The 24,042-nt window shown below is 50.3% G+C and overlaps 2 protein-coding genes across 2 annotated transcripts; one reads left to right on the top strand and one right to left on the bottom strand.

Annotated features, from left to right (window-relative positions):
- Window positions 1–7,771: 7,771 nt before the first annotated feature.
- On the top strand, window positions 7,772–9,354 carry COX7A1 (cytochrome c oxidase subunit 7A1). Its single transcript, XM_081217204.1, has 4 exons — window positions 7,772–7,839; window positions 8,548–8,634; window positions 8,759–8,843; window positions 9,236–9,354. Exons 1-4 carry the CDS (start codon window positions 7,825–7,827, stop codon window positions 9,289–9,291), a joined length of 243 nt encoding a protein of 80 aa, XP_081073330.1. The 5' UTR covers window positions 7,772–7,824; the 3' UTR covers window positions 9,292–9,354.
- Window positions 9,355–10,083: 729 nt separating this feature from the next.
- CAPNS1 (calpain small subunit 1) lies at window positions 10,084–17,803 on the bottom strand. The gene is made up of 11 exons (XM_081217202.1): window positions 17,697–17,803; window positions 16,615–16,823; window positions 15,654–15,687; window positions 15,285–15,374; window positions 15,059–15,116; window positions 14,897–14,961; window positions 13,338–13,406; window positions 13,158–13,236; window positions 12,904–13,020; window positions 10,768–10,826; window positions 10,084–10,584 (listed from the first exon to the last, which is right to left on the bottom strand). The coding sequence occupies exons 2-11, from the start codon at window positions 16,803–16,805 to the stop codon at window positions 10,558–10,560; spliced, it is 789 nt and encodes a 262-aa protein (XP_081073328.1). The 5' UTR covers window positions 16,806–16,823; window positions 17,697–17,803; the 3' UTR covers window positions 10,084–10,557.
- Window positions 17,804–24,042: the final 6,239 nt, after the last annotated feature.

Here is a 24,042-nt window from a genome sequence, read left to right as displayed (position 1 = left end):
TCAGTCCTCACCCTCTGCAATGCATCCATCCATCCTGACACCCACACAGTCCTGCAGCTCTCCGCTTATACCAACTGGGAATCAGCCCCCTCCTCCTCTCTCACCCACATTGCCTGGAGAATGTAGTAACAGCCCCATTTTACAAATGAAGAAACAGACTTGGGTGGTTAAAGCTAAGCAAGCAACAGAACCAGGATCTGAATTCACTTTGGGCTTCTTAGCGAGCTCAATAAGATACCTCAGAAAGACAGTAAGAAAAAGCTACAAAATTAACAGACAATGGGAAAAAAACAAAACTGAACTTATTTAAAGCCAAAACAGTCCTCAAGGCCTTTAACACTATTTAAGCACTTGCCAAGGGCGGTCCCTGTGCCAGGCCTCTCTTTTCAATCACTCTCAACTACAGGGTTACAGACAGCACCATACCAAAGTAACTGGCTGTGAGGCTGAATAATGGCTTCCCAAAGATGACCACATCTTAATCCCTAGAATCTTATACGGCAAAAGGGACTTTGCAGATATGATTAAAGTAATGGGGAGATTATCCTGGATTATCCAGGTGAACCCACTGTATATCACAAGGGTTCTTAAAAGAAAAAGGCAGGAGATCAGAGTGAGTATTAGGAGATGTGACGAAGAAAGCAAGAGGTTGGAGGGATTCAAGGAAGGAGTCACAAGCCAAGGAATGCAGGAGGGGACTTCCCTGGTGGTCCAGTGGTTAAGACTCCCCGCTTCCATTGCAGGGCACACAGGTTTGGTCCCCGGTCAGGGAACTAAGATCCCGCATGCCATGCAAGGTGTGGCCAAAAAATTTAAACAAACAAACAAAAATTACCAAACTGATTTCCAAAGCAGTTACACCCTCTTGTGTCCCCACCAGCAGTGTATGAGAGTTTTCATTGCTTCACATTCTCTCCAATATTTGATATGGCCAGTTCTAAAAAAAAAAAAAAAAAAAGGAATGCAGGAGGCCTCTAAATGCTAGAAAAAACAAGGAAATAGATTCTTACCTAGAGCTTCCAGAAGGAGCTAGCCCTGCCAATATCTTGACATTTGCCCAGTGAAACTGATTTTGGAATTTTATCTTCAGAACTGTAAGAGAATAAATTTGCATTGTTTTAAGCCACTATGTTTATGGTTATTTGTTACAGCAGCAATAGAAAACTGACACAATGGCCAAAGTTTGAAGTGTATTTGGTTGGACAAATTTTCAGGAAGTTATTTCTTACTAAGTAGTTATATAATTATATTATAAAAATATATTATTATATATTGTATTATTATAAATATAACAGTACACTAATATTATTTAATAATATTTATACAATATTACTATATTATTATTAAAAGATAACAAAATGATACATTGTTTCTGGAATAGCCTTGGGAAGCAAACTTGAAAAATACATCTCAAGAATGCTCACAAATGCTAGTGTAAATTAGCATTTTTCAAAATACAGAACAAGGAAACAAGGAAAATTCATTCATTCCATGTTTTCAAAATACAGAATAAGGAAATAAGGAAAAAGCTGAAGGAAACCAAATTTTCACTCTCTTTTCAAAATATATAAGTAAAAGTAGAAATCCTGGCTTTATAAAACATTAATATTATCTTGGAAAAGCATCAGAAATGCACACACTATCAGAAATATAGACCTAATTTACAAAATCCTAGCAGGCATTTTGAACATTAGCTATTAAAAAATTGCAAGACAGGTAGTTCCTTTGGTATATATAGTTTAAGACAAAGTGAGAATCTTGAATGCAAAAAAGAGAAGCATGTGTAGGGAGGCCTTAGTAAGATAAATAGCTTATTTTTCAACAGAAATCATGAGGATCAGAAGGCAGTGGGATGACATATTCACAGTGCTGAAAGAAAAAAAAGAATCTATATCTGACAAAACTATCCTTCAAAAATAAAGGAGAGGACTTCCCTGGTGGTGCAGTGGTTAAGAATCCACCTGCCAGTGCCAGGGACACAGGTTCAAGCCCTGGTCCGGGAAGATCCCACATGCCTGTGTGCCACAACTACTGTGCCTGTGTTCTAGAGCCTGCGAGCCACAACTACTGAGCCCACGTGCATTAACTACTAAAGCCCATGTGCCCTAGAGCCCATGTGCTGCAACTACTGAGCCCACGTGCTGCAACTACTGAAGCATGCACACCTAGAGCCCATGCTCTGCAGCAAGCAAAGCCACTGCAATGAAGTCGCCCCTGCTCGCCACAACTAGAGAAAGCCTGCACACAGCAACAAAGATCCAACACAGCCAAAAAAAGTAAAAAATATAAATTAATAAATATTCTTTTTTAAAAAATAAAGGAGAAATTAAGATATTCCTATATAAATAAAAACCAAGAGATCATTGCTAGCAGACCTTCCTACAAAAAACGCAAAAGAAATGCTTCAAGCTGAAATGAAAAAACACTTGACAGTAACTAAAATCCACAGGAAGAAGTAAAGAATACTGGTAAAGATAACTACAAAGATAAATATAAAATGTATTTTTTTGTTTGTAACTCCTCTTTTTCCATACCTGATTTAAAAGACTACTGCACAGGGCTTCCCTGATGGCACAGTGATTAAGAATCCACCTGCCAATGCAGGGTACACAGGTTCGAGCCGTGGTCTGGGAAGATCCCACATGCCGTGGAGCAACTAAGCCCGTGTGCCACAACTACTGAGCCTGTGCTCTAGAGTCCGCGAGGCGCAACTACTGAGCCCGTGTGCCACAACTACTGAGCCTGCAAGCCACAACTACTGAGCCCGCACGCCATAGCTACTGAAGCCCGTGCTCCTGGAGCCCGTGCTCTACAATGAGAAGCCCACGCACCACAACAAAGAGTAGCCCCCGCTCACCGCAACTAGAGAAAGCCTGCACGCAGCAATGAAGAGCCAATGCAGCAAAAAAAAAAAAAAAGGTTGGTATATGGTGTGAGGGAGTCCAACTTAATTCTTTTGCATATGGATATCCAGTAGTACCATTATTTAAAATAAATTTATTTATTTTATTTATTTCTATTTTTGGCTGCATTGGGTCTTCGTTGCTGTGCGTAAGCTTTCTCTAGTTGCGGCGAGCGGGGGCTACTCTTCATTGTGATGCCTGGGCTTCTCACTGCAGTGGATTCCCTTGTTGCGGAGCACGGGCTCTAGGCTTGCAGGCTTCAGTAGTTGTGGCACGTGGGTTCAGTAGTTGTGGCTCGCAGGCTCCAGAGCGCAGGCTAAGTAGTTGTGGCGTGCGGTCTTAGTTGCTCCGTGGCATGTGGAATCTTCCTGCACCAGGGCTTGAACCCCTGTCCCCTGCATTGGCAGGTGGATTCTTTTTTTTTTTTTTTTGCAGTATGCAGGCCTCTCACTGTTGTGGCCTCTCCCGTTGCGGAGCACAGGCTCCGGGCGCGCAGGCTCAGCGGCCATGGCTCACAGGCTCAGCCGCTCCGTGGCATGTGGGATCTTCCCGGACCGGGACACGAACCCGCGTCCCCTGCATCGGCAGGCGGACTCTCAACCACTGCGCCACCAGGGAAGCCCTCCTAATCATTTTTAACTCTTGAGTTAGCCTTTTGGGACTCTAGGGAGGACTGGGAGACAAATGCAAAAGCCTTTTACTTAAAAAATCAGGGACACAGGGGCTTGTATATGGTTTTAAGCTCCATATCGCCCCTAAAGAATTAACATTAATTCCTTCATAATAAAATTTTCAGGCAGTGTTCACATTTCCCCATTGGGTCATATTATTTTTATGTTTTTTGTTTGTTGAAAACATATACACATTGCTTGTTCAAATCAGGATCAATAAGTATTACTGAATGAATTTGCTGATTTCAGGAACAAATTATCCTTTTATGACTGGGGGAGGCTGAGTATATTTTTGTGGTTTTGTTGTTGTATTTGGAGGGTTTATTTATTTATTTTATATGCATAAAATTTCCCTGTAAGGATACACAAGAAACAACACAGAATGGTTCCCCTGGAGAGGAACGCAGAGTCCTCAGAGGCAAGAAGACTTTTCTTCCTATTCACACTTAACGAATTTTAAACCATCTTGAACTCATGATCTATTCAGCAACTGGATGGATAAAATTAAGAAGTTTTTAAAAAGCAAGCCCTAAAACATCATCAAAAGGGATTGGTGTGTGGGAACGTAGCGGCGGGAGGAGCTGTTTTTCCAAACCTGCCACAAGATGGCAGCAGAGAGACACCAAAGCTTGGCTCTGGACTCTGGAAGGCTGCTTGACTGGAATCAGTCTCTCTCCCCACTCATGACAGGTAAATCCTGGTGGGTTCCTGCCCACCTCTATCCTGAGCTGTGAGACTGTAGCTGAGCTAAAACATCCTCAGACTCCTGACCAACAGAAACTGTGAAATAATGTTTATTGTTGTTTTAAGCTGCTACATTTGTCACTTGGCATTTATATACTAGAACTCATACCATTCCACCACAAAATATTTGAGTATGTATTTCTAAAGTGTAGAGACTCATTTTTTAAAAACACAACCACAACAGCTATAAAATTTTAAATTATTTACCATAATAAAATATCCAAGCAGTCTAGTTAAGCACACATGCCGAAGTATTTGAAGTAAGAGTACAGATACCTGCAATCTACTTTGACATGGATCAAAAAATGATATAGGGGACTTCCCTGGCAGTCCAGTGTTTAAGACTCCGTGCTTCCACTGCAGGGGGCGTGGGTTGGATCCCTGGTCGGGGAACTAAGATCCTACGTGCCGGGCAGCACAACCAAAAAAAAAAAGAAAAAAAAAAAACAAACGATGTGGCTTGATGGATTGATAGAGGCTTAGATGGCTAGTTATGTGATAAAGCAAATGTAGCAAAATATTTATTATAGAATCTAGGTGGTGGGGATACAAATGTTTAGTAGAAGGTTTCTTCACCCTTTCTGTATCTTTGAAAGTTTTCATAAAATGTTGAGGGAAAAGTCAATCATTGTCCAAATTTCCAATTGTCTCAAAAATGTTTTTTCTGTTTGTTTTTTTTTTTACTGTTTGTTCATATCAAGATCCAAATAAAGTCCACATGTTGAGATTGGTTGGTATATAAGTTCTGTGTTCTTTAAACCACAGAATTTTGGTGACTTTTTGTTATAGCAATAAGTGTTCATGCTAACACAGGGTAGCAGAGCTTACATCCCCCAGCTGGTTCTTTATCCTGAAGTTGAGTCCTTTTGTCCTGCAAGTGGATGAACCCATTCCTAAAGGAGACCTGCATGATGGCAGCCGCAGCTTCTTGCTTAGGGCTTCCTGACCAAGGTCAGTGCTACAGGGTGTGTTCTGGACTCTATCCCTGCAGGGGCAGCATCAGAGAACAGCTTTTCTAGGTCAGTTTTCCTAGGTCCTGAGACTCATTCCTACAGGACTAGCCTAAAAGCAAGGCATATGTCCAGTGCAGTTGCACAGAGCCCCACACTCATAAGTGTAGTAGGTTTTTGTTTGTTTGTTCTTTGGCCGAGAGGCTTGCAGTATCTTACTTTCCCAAGCAGGGATCAAACCCGAGTCCTCAGCAGGGAAAGCACAGAGTCCTAACCACTGGACCTCCGGGGAATTCCCCTCAGAAGCGTGAGGTTTAATGCTCTGTGGCTGCCGTCTTGTAATTCTTCACATTACCTTTGAATTTGTGTTTTATAAGTGAAGTCTGCTGGGACGATGGAGCAGGCACCAGGGACTTGGAGCCTGAACCGTGTGCATTCTCTCCTCCCACCACTCTCCACCTCCCTGAGACAGGCTCTTAGCTGCCTATTCTTCTGCCTCCTGGGGGCCTGGGCGTAGGGAGGGTCAAGGTCCACCACACACATCACATGGCCTCTGAGGGCAGGGCAGAGTGGCAGCTACCCCCTCCTCAGTTGGCACTCCACGGCACATTTAGCAGGTGACCCGGCAGGGGCGAGGGTCCTGCCCACCTTTGATCCAGGTTCCTGGCTCTTCTTGAAAGGGAAATTGCATCACCCTGTAGGGAGCAAGCCCGTGGGAAGGAGAGATGCCTTGTTTGACTTCTCCACCTCTGGCCAGGGCACGAGTTGGTCCACTGGCTGGTGGGGAGAGGAGGAGAACCCAGCAGCCAGCAGCCGTGTGTGTACGCACACACAAAGTTGCAAGGCAGGTCCCCCAGGTGACTGTGAGAGTTTGTACTCACCCCAGGGTATCCCTTACTCTAGGGAGCATGACATTGAATAGCAAACTAAAAACACCATGACAGGTTAAGAGCAATCATGGAAGAAAGAAAAAAAGCTTTATATTTTAGTATTTTTAACAGCAATTTTTTTTCCTGCCGTTTGAACGAGAGATCCCACGTTTTCATTTTGCACAAGGCCCCATAAATTAGGTAGCAGCCCTGCTTAGAAGGCACTCCTTCAGCCTTTCCAAACTTTCTGGTATCCAATTCTCGTGCAGTTTCTTTTTTCTTCCCTGAATACTGATCCTACATGACTGCAGATAACAGGGGACAGCTGGGTAAGCGAGCACATGTGCGGCCACTTCCTGGGGATGCCCAGAAATATCTAGATGACTAGAATCTAGGAGAAGCACTGAGGTCCTTCTTTGTTAAGTGGGTGGGAGCGACCAAGTTAGAGAACATTTGGGTTATATTGTTTTATTTGTTATATTGTTATATTGTTTTTCCTTCAACGAATATTTATCAAATCTACCCATGCGGGACTTCCCTGGTGGCGCAGTGGTTAAGAACCTGCCTGCCAACGCAGGGGACACGGGTTCGAGCCCTGGTCCAGAAAGATCCCACGTGCCGCAGAGCAACTAAGCCAGTGCACCACAACTACTGAGCCCATGTGCCTAGAGTCCGTGCTCCGCAACAAGAGAAGCCACCGCAATGAGAAGCCCACGCACCGCAACGAAGCGTAGCCCCCCTCTCCGCAACTAGAGAAAGCCCCCGCGCAGCAACAAAGACCCAACGCAGCCAAAAAAAGAAAAATCCACCCATGCACCAGGTGCTGGGGATGCAGTGGAGTCTAAAGTCAACAGATAGATAAATAGAGCAACTAAAACGTTTTCCAAGGTGAAGAACTGAGTGCGGAGGTGGGGGTAAGATACGAATGAAGAAGCAAAGATGGTGGCTATGCGGCGGAGTCATTTTGTGTGCATGTTTAACTTATGCAGAGTCAGCTACATGGATTCACAATAAACCAAGAGAGATAATGAAAAATAACTATTTAAACAAGGAAAATTATCCTGCCTTTCATTCCACTCAGTGAGGAAGCAGCATATGCCCCCGTGAGTATGAGATACGGGCGTAATCTACTACTTCCTTGGTTCCCATCACTCACCTGGATGAGATGTGAGTTGAGTGCATTTTCCATACTACATGGTCCCTAAACCCAAAATGAACATTGACGTTTAGCCAAAGCCACAGTAATCTGTTTCAACATGGGAGGGAAAAGGACCGCACTTGACATAATGAAAGCTGGTATCTTACCTTCCTTTACTCGCTCTCCAACGTCCGTGGGATAGGGAGAGATCCGAGGGACCCGACGGAGGACTTGCACTTGCCCCAGGCCGATATCAACGCAGAAACAACCCAAAAATGAATTCTCTGGAACCGCTTTCCTCTCCACGCAGACCAACAGAATTCCGAGATGAGTAACAGATGGGTGCTCCAACCATTTGGCGCTGGGATGCGGGGATGGGGTTGCAGCGTCTTCTCCGCCCACCTATTGGACGAATAGGAAAGCGGCCGCCGGGACCTCGCTGTCCTGGGGCGCACGGAGGGCGTGGCCTGGGACTCCCCCGGAGGGGAGGGCACCGTCTGTCCTTGGGCGGAGAGGGGAGGTGACTCCGGCCGAAGAGGAGGACGCAGGATGAGGGCCCTGCGGGTGAGGGCCCCCAGGGGTCGGGCTGGGGCCCCCAACCCGGAAGCCCTCGCCCCTACACGAGACTCCCCAAACATTCCGGGATCTGGGGACTTGGAACGTGAGCCCCCTTCAGGGCTCGGGACTCCCTCCTAATAAGCCTGGGGCCCCCTCCCCCCAGCTCCCAATCCAAGAGCTTCTGAGACAGCCGGGGACCCGTTAACATGGCCCAAAGCCCCTAGTTTGAACTTCTTCCCTTCATCCAGGGCTCCCGTAATACCTCGGGACTCAGGCACCGGGCACGTAACACCCCTCCCCCGCCCCCGAAGCTCTCGAGCAGCCGGGAAATCCCCCAGGCACTCGTGATCCAGTCCTGACATTCCCGGCACCTGAGCTCCTCCAGGAAACTGCAAAAAACCTCTCCGGGACTTGGGCCCGCAGAACATGAGTCTCCCTTCTGGGTCCAATCCTCTTCCAATAGTACCCTCTAGACAGCCTGATAACCTCCAAGCCAGACCGTCTAGGCACGAGTCCCCTTCTTCTGGGCCTTTCTTGACAGGACACCCTCCCCCACTCTGGCTGCCAGTTCGGCTCTTGCCTTTGAGACGCTCCCAAGGGACAGGACCGTCCCCGAGTCAGAGCCTCGGAAAGTCCGACACCCTCTCCCCGGCGGGACCTCCTCCGGGACACCCCTCCAGGCGCCTCCAATACCCAGCCATCCCCTCTCCACAGGTCTCCCAGGCACTGGTACGCTCTTTTAGCTCAACTGCCCGGAACCGCTTTGAGAACCGAGTGGCTGAGAAACAGAAACTCTTTCAGGTAGGCGGGGCGGGGAGAGGACCCGGGGCCGCCTGCTTGGTCCTGAAGAGGAGTTGGGGGAGGCAGGCACTTAAGGTCTACCGAGTAGGCAGCGCCTTTCCAATCGTTTACCCCCAACACCCAGGCGGACAATGACCTCCCGGTGCACTTGAAGGGCGGTCTAACCGACAACATCCTGTATCGAGTGACTATGGCTCTGAGTCTGGGAGGTGAGTGCAGGGCCGGGCTCGGCCTGAACTGCGGGAGGAGGCGGGACTCGAGATGGAGAGGGGAAGGGGCTGGTTCCAGCGCTGGGGTTTTGGGAGGAGATTGGGTTCTGAGCTGGTGTGGTATGGGGCTCTGGGCTGGCAAATAGGGAGGAAGCACCCTAGGGCTTGGGCTTCTGTCCCAGGAGGGGGGCTGGGCTAGTGATGGGTCTGGGGAGAAAGCCCAAAGCCCGGTCTGGATCAAGGTCCAGCATTTCCCCAGTTGAAGTGCAGTTTGGGAAGGGAGCTGGAGCCTGAAGTAGGGCTGAGATCCTGGATGGTGACTGGGGAGTCTGCAGGGGGCTCAGGGAGGGAATTAGGGTCTCATTCTGTATCCCCCCACACTCCCTCCCTAGGCACTGCCTACAGCCTGTACTTCCTTGCCTGGGCCTCCTTCCCTCAAAAGAAGTGAAACCAAGAAGTCTGCAGGACCTGAACAAGCATCAATAAATGTGCTGGCTTCTTGGGGAAGCCAGCCCGGCTCTGTCCTGTGTGTGTGTACCTCCCAGCCTTCCACCAGCAAGTGATCTCTGCCCTGTGGGCAGACCATTGCCCCAGCCCTGAGTCTCCGACGCTAGACCAGGGCTATCCCTAGGATGTCGCTGCCTCTCAGCCCTCCCAGCACCCCTGGGCTGCCCCTCAGGGCCTGGGGACCTGGAATGGGACGGGCTTTGTATCCTGGATAGCAGCCCCTCTCCCTGCAGAGGCCAGAGGGTGGGAAGGAAGATGCTGAGCATAATGTATGACACACAGAGGCAGAGGCAAGTGAGGACAGACTCACTCAAGCACAGAAGCTGAGAGGGGCAAACATGGCCTTGGGGGACAGAGCCTGGGGCAGCACTGAGACTTCCCACCAGCATGGCTCTTGGAGCAGAAGCAGAGATGGTCCAGGCTTCTAGTCTTGGCCTCCACAGGCTCTGTGAGAGATCTCAGCAAGAATGAGGCTACAGGGACTTCCCTGGCGGTCCAGTGGTTAAGACTCCGCGCTTCCAACGCACGGGGCGCAGGTTCAATCCAGGGTCGGGGAACTAAGATCCCACATGCAGCAGGGCCAAAAAAAACCCCCCAAAAAGAATGAGGCTACAGCTCAACTGGGATCCAGAATTTGAAAAAAGACCAGGACTAGAAGACAGGTGGAGACAGACTCCCTCTGCCCCAAACAGAGCCAGAGACACCCCTCAACTCTCAGAACAGGAGGCAGATCTCAGAGAGAGCAGCAACTAGGGTGCATTTATTTCCGCCTGGGCCTAGCAGGCTGGGAGCAGAATACAGACAAAGGCACTGGGGCATGTGGCCTGTTATGGCCTGGAGTTCAGCTGCCTGGGTGGTAACTGAATGGGTGTGCCAGGGTGTGTAGGGACTGGAGTGATCCTCCCAGAACTGAGAGAAGGGCCCTTGGGGTGTGCAAGCAACACAAACATTGGGCTTGGCACAGAAGCAAGAGAGGGGTTATGGAGTAGATGTGAGATGGGTGTGCCGGGGCAGGGTGTGTTGAAGCATGTTGGGCCCTGGTTGTTGACTGAGAATCCGGTGCCAAGGGCTGGGAGAACAGAAAGGCCTGTGGGTCAGCAGGAGCCATGAAGATGTGACTGCAAACAGGATCAACCCTGGGGGAGACCGAAGAGTCCAAGGTGACTCCTACAGCGAGGCGATGAGGGGGCAGGTCTGGGACTCCCGTTCAGGAATACATGGTCAGCTGTAGCCACTGGGAAGAGGAAGGCACTGAGAGTGAGGATCAGGGAACCTAAGAATACCAGCAGCCCTTCTCTGCCCTCACCCAGGGGTCGCTGGGAAAATAGGAGGGAGGGAGCCCCAGCCCAGAGCTGGTACGGGGACTGAGGGGAGGGGCCCCCTGCTAGGATCCCATATCCCAGGATGGGGTTCTTACCTCCTGGATGTTCACCTGGATTTGTCCAGTGCCATCTTTGTCAAGAGATTTGAAAGCACCTGAAGAAAGGAAGGGTTGGAGGGATTGGCTTTTAGGATAAAAATATATTAATATATGGGATGACAATAATAATGGCTAGTACTCTGTGCCAAGCAATGTATAAAGCACTTTCCATGTATGAACTCATTTAATCCGATTGTGTGAGATAAGTGTCATTTAAAAATAAGGCACAGGGCTTCCCTGGTGGCGCAGTGGTTGGGAGTCCACCTGCCGATGCAGGGGACACGGGTTCGTGCCCCCGGTCCGGGAAGATCCCACATGCCGCGGAGTGGCTGGGCCCGTGAGCCATGGCCACTAAGCCTGTGCATCCGGAGCCTGTGCTCCGCAACGGGAGAGGCCACAACAGTGAGAGGCCCGCGTACCTCAAAAAAACTTAAAAAAAAAATAAATAAAAATAAGGCACAGAGGGATTTCCCTGGTGGTCCAGTGGGTAAGCCTCCACACTCTCAATGGAGGGGGCCCAGGTTCAATCCCTGGTTTGGGAGCTAGATCCTGCATGCATGCCACAACTAAAAAAAAAAAAGATCCTGCGTGCCACAACTAAGACCCAGCGCAGCCAAAATAAATAAATATTTTTTTTTAAATGAAAAAAAAATAAGGCAGAGAAGTGAAGTGCCCCAAGTCACACAGCGAAAAAGTCAGGAAACTGGGATTGGAACCCAGACTGCTACCCACCTCAGTAATGGGCTCCATATCCTGACCTGCATGCCCCCCATCACCCCTCTGCCGAAGCCCCAGCCTCCCACCGACCGGCTCCACATGGTTCCAGCCTAAGCAGGCTACCGGAAGGAGGCGCTGCACTTCCTGCTCCTACAGCCTGGTGTGGTCCCCGCTCCTGCCCTGAAACTCGACTCCATGTTCCTCACTCACAGCCACACCTGTAGGCAAACAGGCTCCCATGCTGTCTTTGTGGCTTCTCTGTCACTCATCACTAAGTTACCACCCTCAAGGGCCCACTCGCCTGGTACCCCAGATGCTGCACTCACTGTTGGCCCTCTTGCTGGTAAATCCAAGGCCATTTCTTGGGCCCTCTCATACATGACTTTGGGCATCATCTGCCCTATTGTCCGCTCCCACCTTCCCTTCATGTCCCCGACATACCTGCCCCTTTTCCTCTCCCCATGCTCTTAATGCATTGTCCTCCCTGGGCTCTTGGGACGCCGGGAGATCTTCCTAAAGCTAAACCTGAGACCCTGTCATTCCCCTGCCTGGACCCTGTCCACTGTCCCCAGTAGAGTCTGAGTACCCCTGAACTTGGCATTCACAGCCTGCACAGCCTGACCAGGCCGATTGCTCCTGCCTCCTTTTATGCAACTCTCTCAGACAAATCTGAGTTCAAATTCTAGCTTTGCAACTTCCTAGCTAAGTGGCTGTGAGCAAGAAATTTTGCCTCCTTGAACCCTAGGTTCCTCCTCCAGAAAATGGGGACAATAATTCCCACTTCGCAGGGCTGTCCTAAGGATTCAGTGCATTAACGTTCACAAGGGCCCTCATGATCCAGCCCCTACTGACCCCTCCCAGCCTTATGTCTCCCCATCCCACCTCCTTCCTTTTTAGCACTCTGAACCGAGTCCAACCAAAATCATCCAAAGCGCCATCTAACTCTTTCCTTTCTAGGCCTTCGCACAGGCTGTTCCCGCTGCAACGCTCATCCCCACCCTCTTGCTGGGGTCAGTCCTCCTTATCCATTAGGTCTCAACTCACATGTGCCCTCCCTCCTCCAGGAAGCCCCCCTCGACCCCTTAAGCTACATCAGGTGCCGTGTTAGGGTTGAAGAGCTGTGAGAGCTCCCCCAGTCACAAATCTAAACCCAATCTGCCCTGAGCTTCCCCCTCACAGCCCTCGTCACTCTGCCTAGGCTTCCCCGATCCCAGCCGTAACCATTGTGAGCTGTCACTGTCTGGTAATCTGCCTCTCCTCCTCTGGACTGTGAGCAACATGCGGGCAGAAACTAGGGCTATTTCAGTCACTGCTGTGCCCCTAACATTGCCCACCTCAGGGTCAGGCTCAGAGGAGGCTTGGCGGATGGAAGTTGGACAGATCCCCGCCCAGGAAGAGAGCTGGGGTGTCACTCACGGAACATGGCATCCAGTCTGACCAGGCAGCTGATGAAGTTGTCAAAATCCATGTTCCCTTCCTCATCTGAGTAGCGTCGGATGATCATGTTGTAGAGATGCTCATTCAGGCGGAATCCTGAGAACGACTGTCTCTCAGGTGTGGGGGCCACACAGCCCAGCCCTCCCAGTCCCAGGATTCAGGCTCAGCCCAGCTGAGTGGGGGCTGCCTCTCCAGTCCCACCCCCAGCCCCATCACGTTCCCACCAGCCACACCTGCTGCCTCAAAGGCCCCCGGGAGTTCACTGCTGCCAATGGTCCCTGAACAGTCAATGTCAAACCTTTTGTATATGGCCTGTGGGGACAAGGAGGTCAGGGTTCAACTAAGCATCATGGGGCATGGCATCTTCATGGCTTGGGGGTCTTTGTGCTAGGAGTTTCAGAGGCTGCACACACCTGCCACTTTTTGATGTTGTTCCACAAGTACTTGAATTCCTCGAAGCCCAGCTTGCCGGTCGTGTCACTCTGGTGAGAGGGTGTTAAGAATAAATGTACCCAGATGTGTGCACTGTGTACATGATGATGATAATGGCCAAGCAGGGGAACCTGGGCTAAAACCCCAGCTCCCATCCCACCCTAGTCATGTCACCTTGGGTGTGGCTTCATTGCTCATTTTGCCATATACTTATTTGAGTCTATATTTCTAAATGATAAGGACTCTCTTTAAACATAACCACGGGGAATTCCTCATTTATAAAATTCTTCAATAGTAATTCAATGTTATAAATGTTAGGACATGTAAAGAACAAGGGTATCTTAGAACTCTAAGGAAATAAGGTGATGAGAGTAAATACCTGCTGGGTTTGTGATAAAAAGTGAATTAGGGGCTTCCCTGGTGGCGCAGTTGTTAAGAATCCGCCTGACAATGCAGGGGACATGGGTTCGAGCCCTGGTCTGGGAAGATCCCACATGCCGTAGAGCAACTAAGCCCGTGCGCCACAACTACTGAGCCTGCGCTCTAGAGCCCGCGAGCCACAACTACTGAGCCCGCGTGCCACAACTACTGAAGCCCTCGCGCCTAGAGCCCGTGCTCTGCAACAAGAGAAGCCACCGCAATGAGAAGCCCATGCACCACAACGAAGAGTAGCCCCCGCTTGCGGCAACTAGAGAAAGCCCACACGCAGCAACGAAGACCCAGCGCAGCCAAAAAGTAAATAAGTAAATAAAAATAAATATATATATAAATACATAAATAAAAGTGAATGAGAGGGCTGTATATTGGTATAAAGCCCTGAGCTCAGGGGTTAGCACTTGATAAATTCTCAATAAATAGCAACAATGGCCAAGACTTATCAAATGACCAAGTACACGTCAGATAGTGCTAAGCTTCTCAGGAACATCACTTTTGTCACTAAATCTTCAAGACACCAGTCCCACCAGTATTATACCCCAGTGACAGAGAAACAGATTCAGAGCTGAAAAATCTACCTGGGTGAGATCATGGTAACAGTTAGCATGTACAGACCACTTATGTGCTATGTACTGTGCTAAACCTTTTGCATGTAACTACAATTTGGTATCACCATTGTCATTCATCCGATTTTACAGAGAGGCAAATTGAGGCACAGACAGGCTCAGTAACCTTGCTAAGGGCAGAGATGGATTTGTTTAACCCTATGCAACATGTAATGACAGCTGATGTTATTATGTATTGCCGCATGTCCAAAGTGGGTGTGTGTTGTGATATATACATGTCTACATCTGTGGATATGAAAGCTACACATTGACTGCCCCAATCATGCTCTCAGAAAATCCCCTCTTGGGAATTCCCTGGCAGTCCAGTGGTTAGGACTCCTTGCTCTTACTGCCGAGGGCCCGGGTTCAATCCCTGGTTGGGGAACCAAGATCCCACAAACCATGCAGCACAGCCAAAAAAAAAAAAAAAAAAAGAAAGAAAAGCAAAAAAGAAAATCCCCTCTTCACCAAGGCCTCCGCCAGACTGCCCTCAAGGATACATCCATAACAGCCACCATGCTGCGACATGTGTCAATGCCAAAACCATCCGTCTTCAGATCAGGATCTGTGGGATGCAGGTTGAAAGTCAGAGGCCGGAGATCACAGCTACCCCAGTCGCCACGCCTCTAAACCTGCCCCGTGTGTTGACCCCAGTCACTCACGTCGGGTCACGATTTTGTTGAGAATGTTCATGAGTTCTGTGGCACTGACCTCCATGTCCTAGGGGGAGAAGTTAGGAATGGGTCAGGGGCGACTGAAAGGGGTCTGGGCATGTCATGAAGGAGGATGGGAACTTTGGGATTGCCATGGTCGAATGTACATGTAAAGGGCATCCAGAGGGAAGGCATGGAAGGGTTAGGACACTTCTGGGGGCCCCAGGTTACTTACCTCTCCAGCCAGCTGGGCAAAGAGCCTCCGGAACTGCCGGACCTCCTCACTCTCATTGGCCTCGATGTTGGAGTAATGGGTGCGAGGGGGCTGCAGAGGGAAGAGATCTCAGAGCTGGTAGGGGGAGGGGTGTCCTGGCCAGGACAGCCTTAGGTGGGAAAGTCAGAGTGGGATGGGTGGCTGAGTGACCAATGAATGAGAGGTGGTCAATGAATAGGGAGTGGATATAGCTAAGTTTAAGGATGTTACAAGGGAGAGACTTAATGAGATAAATTTCATAAGGAGAAGTGTGGGGCTTCTTCAAAGGGACAAGGATGGGTCCTTGTCCCTTTGAAGAAGAGAGGTCTCCGATTGTGAAGGGTGGCTTACCGGGGGCTCTGGGTTGTACTGCGCAGCCGCCTCACTGAAGGGAAACAAGGGGGAGTTAGTGCCAGGGGGCGGGGCCTCCAACGGGCAGCACCAACCCCCACACCCCAAGCCTCCAACCCCCAGCTCGCCGCCCTACCTACCTGTTCCCTCCGCCCGCCTCATCAGTCCTTGTCCTCACCTGTCCCTATCCTCGCTGCCGTGGTTGTGCCCCCACGGTAGGACCCCCTCTTGCCAGGGCACACCCTCGCAATGGCAGATTCCTCAAAAGACGAGAGCTCATTTCATAGAAGCTCGGCCCCAGCTAACCGGGGCCCCACCCTCCTGGGTTCCACCTGTCTAGGAACTTGCTCCATCGCCACGGCTTCTGAACACTTGTGTCTTCCCAAGGTCCCACCCCAGCTCCATTAGTTCTCACCCCTTTAAGGGATCACACTCAGTGGCCAAGACTAACGAGGCCCCTACCGACGCCCTGCCCTACCTACACCAGGACATTTTTCTATTTTAACCAGCCAGTTCCCAGCCAGGCCCTGCCCCTTCAAGTCCATTTCCCCTGTCCCATTACGGTTAGACCTCTTCCGGGCACACCTCACTGACCCACCTACGAGGGCCATGCCGCGCCCATAAGGCTAGCCTTGCCCCCATGAAGTGATACCCAGCCTCACTGGCCCCGCCCCCTTAACGTTTATCTCCAGGTTAGCGGAAGTAGGCGGCGCCAGCCCCATTAAGCCCCACCTCCCAAAGCCCCGCCGGTCCCATCAGATTGTGTCCCCACAACTGACTACCCCCATGTCAAGCCCCGCCCCCATGAACTCATTACGGTCGGCCCCCTCAAGGCCGGTCTCCTAGCCCAGTCCCGGCCCAGCCTAATTAAGGTTCCTGGTCAGTGTCCAAGTTACCCCATTCTATTCTGGCTGGACAAGCCTCTTCCTCCAGGCCCCGCCCCCCTCAGGCCCCGCCTTACCTAATGGCGCTAATGACCCCGCCCAGGATGCGCATGGCAGTTCCGCCACCACCGCCGCCGCCGCCGCCGCCTCCTCCTCCGCCTCCGGCCCCGCTGATCAGGCCTCCGAACACATTCCCTAGGCCCCCGCCCAGGCCCCCGCCTCCCCCGCCGCCTCCTCCACCCTTCAAGAACGAGTTAACCAGGAACATGGCTGTGACTCAAGATTCCTGAGGAGGGAAAAAGGGGTCAGGTGGCTGTCTCGTCCCTGAGCCCGCCCCTTCCCCCACAGAAATACGCATTTCTGACTGCTGGACTTGGGGGAGTGATATGAAGCCTCTAGGCGGAGACCTATCCTCCGGTTGCGGCTTGAGGGTCCATTCGGGATGGGGCCTGGGCTTCTGGGGGAAGGTAGTTCTTGGCTGGGTGGCATAGGGACGCAAGATCAGGTTTGAAACCTCCTCCCGGTCCAAAGGGTCCGCGTCTGGCTTGAAGGACTCTGGGCTGAGTCTACGCATCGGCATCATTAAGCACCAGACACCGGCCAGGTCAAGTGGGGTTCTCGAGATGGGGGCCCCAAGCTGGCTCTCGAATCTGAGATCCAGAGCCCTAAGACTGATTTAGGGGTTTGGCGTGGGTCGGGAGCGTGGATCAGAAATTCTCCGCCTGGAGACTCCTGGAGCAGAGTTTCGGAAATCCAGAATGTGGGCTTGAGGGTTTAGGTACAACCTGCAGCGGGATTACAGTCTCATCGCTGTGTCTATGGGTTCGGGTCTAAGATATTGAGTGTGAGCCCGGGGCCCGGGATAACGGAGTCCCCGTTAGAATTGAGAGCACGGATCCAGGATCGTGGTCCTGGAGGCCACACCCAGGGCTGAATTTACGGGGTACCTCTCAAATCCATGGGCTCCTATTTTAGATCCTGAGAGGGAGGGTGGAAGTACCCGGGGAGGGATAACTAGGGCCGGACAGATCTGGGGGTTCGAATCTGAGATTGTGGGTGTGGTGGACCCCTGAGGACAAGATTTGAGCATCTCTTCGGGTCTGGAGGCCTCCAGGGCCGGGTTTACGGGGTGCAAGGGGAGTCCGGACTGGGCGCTCACCGCCTCTCTCGCGCGTCGGCCGGTCCGCTAGTCTGTGCTGCTCTGAGGCCTCCTGCTGCGTCCGGCTCCGCAGGGAGGGGCGGGTGACTCAGGCGGAAGAGGCCGGATTAGGCACTTGCGGGGAGGCCCAGCGGCATCCGCAAGGTCCTAGAGCCGACATTGAAACTGTGCGTGTGCCTGCGGGCCCCGCCTCCTGTAATGGGGTGCGGCCGCGCAGGCTCAGTCCTGCGTTTCCGGTGCTTAGCGTTCCGACACCGCCCTGGCTTTAAGGAGCTGAGGTTTTTCCCTACACTTCTTGGTTCCAGGTGCAGGCACCCGCGGACGAGAACTCCGAGGTGACTTGAGGACTCGTCGTGCCCAGGGTCACCCCCTAGTGTTGTAGTGTGAATGTTCGCCCCAAAATCAGCTTCCACCCGCTCACAGATGTGGTTTTCGGTCTCCTCGGAAAGGAACTCTTGGGACTCTTGGCACTTGTCCCCTATCCTAGCCTTGTCGCGACAAGCAGCATCTGGAGGCCCCGAATTATGTTTGGCCCACAGTCCGGGGACAAGCGCCCGCATCTGTGGCGGGGTTCCTGCGGCACAGCCCTGATGGCGTTCCAGTTCCGCCTACGAATTGGACTGTCTTGTGCCTTCTCCATCCACAGCCCTTGACCCCCTGAGTCAGGGTCACCAGAATAATTTTTCCCGGACGGGCCCAAAGTGTAGTCTCAGTCTTACAGTCTCTAAAGAGGGGCCCAGACACAGGAAGAGTCCCCTGGCCACAGCCTGGTTTCTGAGGCTAGATGTTCCCAATGTCGGGTGGTGGGCAGGGTGCGGAATGCAGCTGAGAGGGAAAATGGCAACTGAAGCCACCTTTGGGTATCTTTCCCTTGCTCTCTGCTTCCAACGTCCAACCTGTGAAGGACCAGTACTTTTTCAGGGCTCCTCAGAGGGAGCTAAATCTGGCTCCCGCAGGCAGTTTGGCTCTCTAGCCCGCTGTCTAGCCCTTAGCCTCTCCCCGGGAAGCCGGCTCAGCTTGAGTTTGAATCCTGACTTTGCCCTTAATAATTTGGGATCCCAAAACAGTGAGCTGAGCAACGATCTCCTAATCTGTAAAATGCGAACAAAGGTTTCCATGCCCCCACTTTTTGGCCCCTATCAAAATTAAGCAGTAAATGCTTAGTAAATAGTAGCTATTATCCTCTGTGTCTTGCTTCTCCTTAGGTAATACTGATTAAAAAAATAACTGCCAAGCACTCTCCCAAGTACTTTACGTATATCGGGTCATATGTCCTCATAACAGTCCTATGGGATGGATGCTATACATTATCTCCATTTTACAAATAAGTAAACTGATTCTGAGGGTGAACTCCCAAGCCTGTACTCTTGAGCACTACTGAAACCGAGCAGGACCCTGTAGGGCTCCTGGGCACAGAAGCCTTTATGTGTCCCCTGTTTCTTGTTTGTAGGAAATAGGCTTCAGCCTCCATGACCTTCCTTGAGCTCCAAAGGGCAGGTTCAAACAGCTGCTAATCAGGGAAGGGAGGGGATGCAGAGACAAGGGAGGAGCAGTCAAGAAACAATAGTGCAGGGGCTTCCCTGGTGGCGCAGTGGTTGAGAGTCCACCTGCCGATTCAGCGAACACGGGTTCGAGCCCTGGTCTGGGAAAATCCCACATTCTGCGGAGCAACTAAGCCCATGCACCACAGCTACTGAGCCTGTGCGTCTGGAGCCTGTGCTCCGCAACAAGAGAAGGCTGTGACAGTGAGAGGCCCGCGCACCACAACTAGAGAAAACCCTCGCACAGAAACGAAGACCCAACACAGCCAAAAATAAATACATAAATTCATTTTTTTAAAAAAACTCTATTTTCCATCCCTCCATGTATCCTTGCCCTGTACAATCTGACTTTGCAGTTTCTCACATCAAGGGGTAGAGTCCATTTCCTAACTCTCTGAAGCCAGATTGGCCTTGTCATTAACCAACGGAATAAGGTGGAAGGACAGTGTAATACTTCCCAGCCCAGGCCTCAAGGGGCCTTATGTTCTTTTCTCTCTCTCCCCGCGTGCTCTCAGACAATGCCATCGTAACTGTCCAGCGCCGAGTTGACCCTCTAGCAAATGACAGATGCAAAAGTAAGCCCAACCAAGATCAGCCAAGCCTGGTCCATATCAGCAGAACCATCCAGCTAATCCATACACTTTTTTTTTAATGCAATGTTTTCTTTTACTAATATTTATTTATTTATTTATGGCTGTGTTGGGTCTTAGCTGTGGCACGTGGGATCTTCGTTGAGGCGCGCAGGCTTCTCTCTAGTTGTGGCGCATGAGCTCAGTAGTTGTGGCCGCTGGCTTAGTTGCCCTCGGGGCATGTGGGATCTTAGTTCCCCGACCAGGGATCAAACTTGCGTCCCCTGCATTGCAAGGCGGATTCCTTACCACTGGGCCACCAGGGAAGTCCCTAATCCATAGACTTGTGAGAATAATAAATTATTATTTATTATTTTTTTAAATTTATTTTTGCCTGCATTGGGTCTTCTTTGCTGTGCGCGGGCTTTCTCTAGCTGCAGCGAGCCGGGCTGCTCTTCGTTGTGGTGCATGGGCTCTAGGCGCGTGGGCTTCAGTAATCATGGCATGTGGGCTTAGTTGTTGTGGTTTGCAGGCTCAGTAGTTGTGGCTCACAGGCTTAGTTGCTCCATGGAATGTGGGATCTTCCCAGGCCAGGGCTCGAACCCATGTCCCCTGCATTGGCAGGCAGATTCTCAACCACTGCGCCACCAGGGAAGCCCAACAAAAGCTCTTTGAGGCCTCAACGATTCTTAAGAATGTAAAGAAGTCCTGAGACACAAAAGTTTGAGAACCACAGATCTAAATGCCAGCTGTCATTGCAGGACCAGTAAGTTGAGGTGAAGAGTTGTCTCTTGAGTTTAGCAACAAGGAAGGGCTTTATTTTTCATTTATTTTAAATTTTATTTATTTATTTATTTATGGCCGTGTTGGGTCTTCATTGCTGCGTGCAGGCTTTTCTCTAATTGTGGTGAGCGGGGGCTACTCTTTGTTGCGGTGTGCAGGCTTCTCATTGTGGTGGCTTCTCTTGTTGTGGAGCATGGGCGCTAAGGCACACGTGCTTCAGTAGTTGTGGCACATACGCTCAGTAGCTGTGGCGCATGGCTTAATTGCTCCGTGGAATGTGGAGTCTTCCCAGATCAGGGCTCAAACCCCTGTCCCCTGCATTGCCAGGCAGATTCTTAACCACTGCGCCATCAGGGAAGTCCCAAGGAAGGGCTTTAGCAATAGAAAGAGTTTAGTTTTCGTGGAGTTAGGAGAGGGTTGCAGTAAGGACCATGTAGGCACCTCTTTCCTGAAGTTTGGCTGTGGTTTTATAAGGGATGGATCAGGCCGACAACACAAAAGCCAACATTGGATCTTAACATCACAAAAAGAGACAGAACCTGATGATATGTGCCTCCTGATGGAAAAATTCAATACCACCCATAAAGTATATTTATCCTAAAATTGAACCTGGATCTGACCCAGTTTTTGGATCTACCAGTTTGTAGAATACACAGGGTTAGAGGAATATATTAAAGGACAACAGGGGGGTACAACCAGCCAAATCAGACAGTGGGAGATCCCACAGGGAAGTTGTAGAAGACTTAGAGATCTATCAACCAAATGCACTGAACCCTGAACCCTACTTGGATTCTGATTTGAACAAGCCAACAGTAAAAAGACATTCATGAAACGAATGGGGACTTTGTTTCATATATAATAACACTGACCACTTTGTTTCATATATAATGATATAACACTGACCATATATTAAATCATAATAAAGAATTATTGCAATTAGGGTGTGATGTGAAGACTTCACACCTTTTAGAGACACATATAGAAACACATTTCTGGATGAGGTGATTTGTTGCCTGAGGTTTTTAAAAATTATTAATTAATTATTTATTTAGGCTGCACTGGGTCGCAGTTGCCACATGCGGGATCTTTTAGTTATGGCATGCTTACGGGATCTATTTCTCCAACCAGGGATCGAACCCGGGTCCCCTGTATTGGGAGCGGAGTCTTACCCGCTGGACCACCAGGGAAGTCCCTGCTGTCTGAAATTTAATGACGGGAGAAATAGGGGGAGGTCAGAAAAACAACATGATTGGCCAAATGCTGACAATTACTGAAGTTGGGTGACAGGTAAGAGGGGAAAAGGGATATTTTTTCCTTTAAGATGGGCGCTCCTTGACCCAGCTTGAGAGATAACCGAGACCCTGGAGAGTGACCGGTGGAGATGCAGGAACGCGGGAGGGAGCACATTGGTTCTCACTCTCTGATTAAACCATGGCGGGTTCGACCGGCCTCCCGCACCTGCACAGCCCCGTCCTCCGCGAGGGAGCCAAACCCCACAATTCCCCGCGCCGCAGGGCGGGAGCAAGACCTCAGCTTCCAGACGTGAACAAGGTTAGACCGAGGGTGTCGCATGCTTTTCTGGGAAATGTAGTTTGCATGTTAGGTTGGGAGACACCTGTCAACGCCAGCGAGACTACGCATCCCACAATGCACCGCGCGCACGGTGCGCGGAGCAGTGCGCTGCTGCCCCCACGTGGCGACTGAGAGGTTATTGCCCGAGTCTGGGACAGCGCAGAGGCTAGGGTTGCAGAGCCTGCAGGGACTTGGGAGGCGGGCGCTGTCCTGGGAACCCCTTTCGGGGAGGGTGGCCCCAGAATTGGGCCAGGAAAGATGGGGTGGGGAGGTGAAAACGGTGAAGAAATTGGGGACAGGACCCCCTGTGAGGATTAAATGAAGCCAGCATTGTAACTGTTGACTGTATATTGGCATTTTTATTCCTATGGCTTATACAGCACTTACCTGCGTGCCTGGCTCTGAATTTAAGTGCTTTACGTGTGCTAGCTCATTTAATGCTCACAAAATCGTTTGGTAGGTACTATTATCGGCCTCAATTAAGAAGTGAGGCTGATACCCAGGGAGAAGGACTTGTCCAGTGCCCAGCTGGTGACACAGCTGGGGTTTGAACCTAGGCTGTCTGGCTATTCCTCACTAAGGTTGCACCACCTGTTAACCTACTGAATTATCCCAAGTTTGTAACTGGTTCACGAATGAACTCAAGTGGGCTATTAGCATATTGAGTTAGCAATTTAGCTCAGTTCCAGGACAAAGGTTGCATTCAGCCTAAATTTAGCATTGGGATCAAGTTTCTGATCAGCATGAATCACGGAAGGGATTACTTCAAGCCTACAAAGCCCAGTCCCCTTTTGTTCACATGACTCCTATTGAAGTCTCCTCCATCCCATCCCTTCCCTCATACCAGCACCACCTGGCAAATTTAGTGATTTTATTTTCCCTTCCCCTACTGCCAGCAACTTTATTCATAATGAAGTATCAGTCAAAAAGAAAAAAGAAAAAAAAGAGGAAATGTTTGGTAATTATCTGTTTGTCTGCCTTCAACTCCCAAGCCAGTACTGTGTTCATTTTATGAGTGTGTTTCCAGCATCAAGCCTGACATACAGTGGGGACTGGGAGGGCTCAAAAAATGTGGGGAAAGAGTGCTGGACATTCACTGTCTTCCATCTGCACTGACCTGAGGATTAAGGGCAGGATGGTGGATGGTGCAGGTCAGGCACGGGCAGCTGGTGGGGGGACAGGAGGATTTAATGGGCCTGGTGGATCCCATGGCCCTTTCCTGCCGCTTCCCCTGAGGTTATGGATCTGGGGACCTGGTAAAGGGTGGTCAGTGCTGGAGCCGCCAAAACCCACGGTCCATTTTCATAGTAGTGGCTGGGAGGGAGCTGCTCGGCCCAGGAGTATGTTCCAAAGCCCACTCTGCATCTAGGGTGGCTGCATGACTGACACGTTCTCATCAATACAATACGAGCAGAAATGGAACATGCAGAACGTGTTTTTAAAGAAAATGGTGAAATGTCCCCACACTGTCTTCTCCTATTTGCCACCTGGAAGCAGATAATTCCAAGCACATGAAGATGATGGAGCCCCAGTATGGAGTCTGGGTGTGTGAATCATGGAGACTGCTGTCAATCAACCAGAAACTCTGCACTGGACTGTGTGTGTAGGGGGATATTTGTTACAGCAGCTGGTATTGCATTAACACATTGACCACTGTCCCCCTTCCTTTCTGGACCCCTTAAAGCTTAAGCACCAGGTCATTCTGTAAAATGTGTCTCCCCAATCCCTAACTGTGGTTGACTTTCACACAGCAAGTGTAGGTTTCCTAATTAGAAATTACGAGCATGATCCCTTCCATTGTCATCAAAAATTTTAATGTTTCCCCATGTTCTGATGGGGACAGCTTCTTCCATGCTGACAGCTGGAAGGCATTAAAGCACA

The sequence above is a fragment of the Mesoplodon bidens genome (assembly GCF_964165515.1).
Source record: "Mesoplodon bidens genome assembly, chromosome: 18".
NCBI lineage: Eukaryota > Metazoa > Chordata > Mammalia > Artiodactyla > Ziphiidae > Mesoplodon > Mesoplodon bidens.
The sequence above is the reverse complement of the archived record's forward strand: the minus strand, read 5'-3'. Positions and strand labels throughout refer to the sequence as shown.

What these genes read in the sequence shown, in the direction of transcription:
- COX7A1 (XM_081217204.1), top strand. An exon ending in AGAAACAGAAACTCTTTCAG is followed by an intron (nt 8,635 to 8,758) that starts GTAGGCGGGGCG and finishes CCCAACACCCAG; the next exon opens with GCGGACAATGACCTCCCGGT. An exon ending in TATGGCTCTGAGTCTGGGAG is followed by an intron (nt 8,844 to 9,235) that starts GTGAGTGCAGGG and finishes CTCCCTCCCTAG; the next exon opens with GCACTGCCTACAGCCTGTAC.
- CAPNS1 (XM_081217202.1), bottom strand. Translation starts at nt 16,805, where the DNA reads ATGTTCCTGGTTAACTCGTTCTTGAAGGGTGGAGGAGGCGGCGGGGGA. An exon ending in CAACAAAATCGTGACCCGAC is followed by an intron (nt 14,962 to 15,058) that starts GTGAGTGACTGG and finishes TGCATCCCACAG; the next exon opens with ATCCTGATCTGAAGACGGAT. An exon ending in TCCAGGTGAACATCCAGGAG is followed by an intron (nt 10,585 to 10,767) that starts GTAAGAACCCCA and finishes TCCTCTTCCCAG; the next exon opens with TGGCTACAGCTGACCATGTA.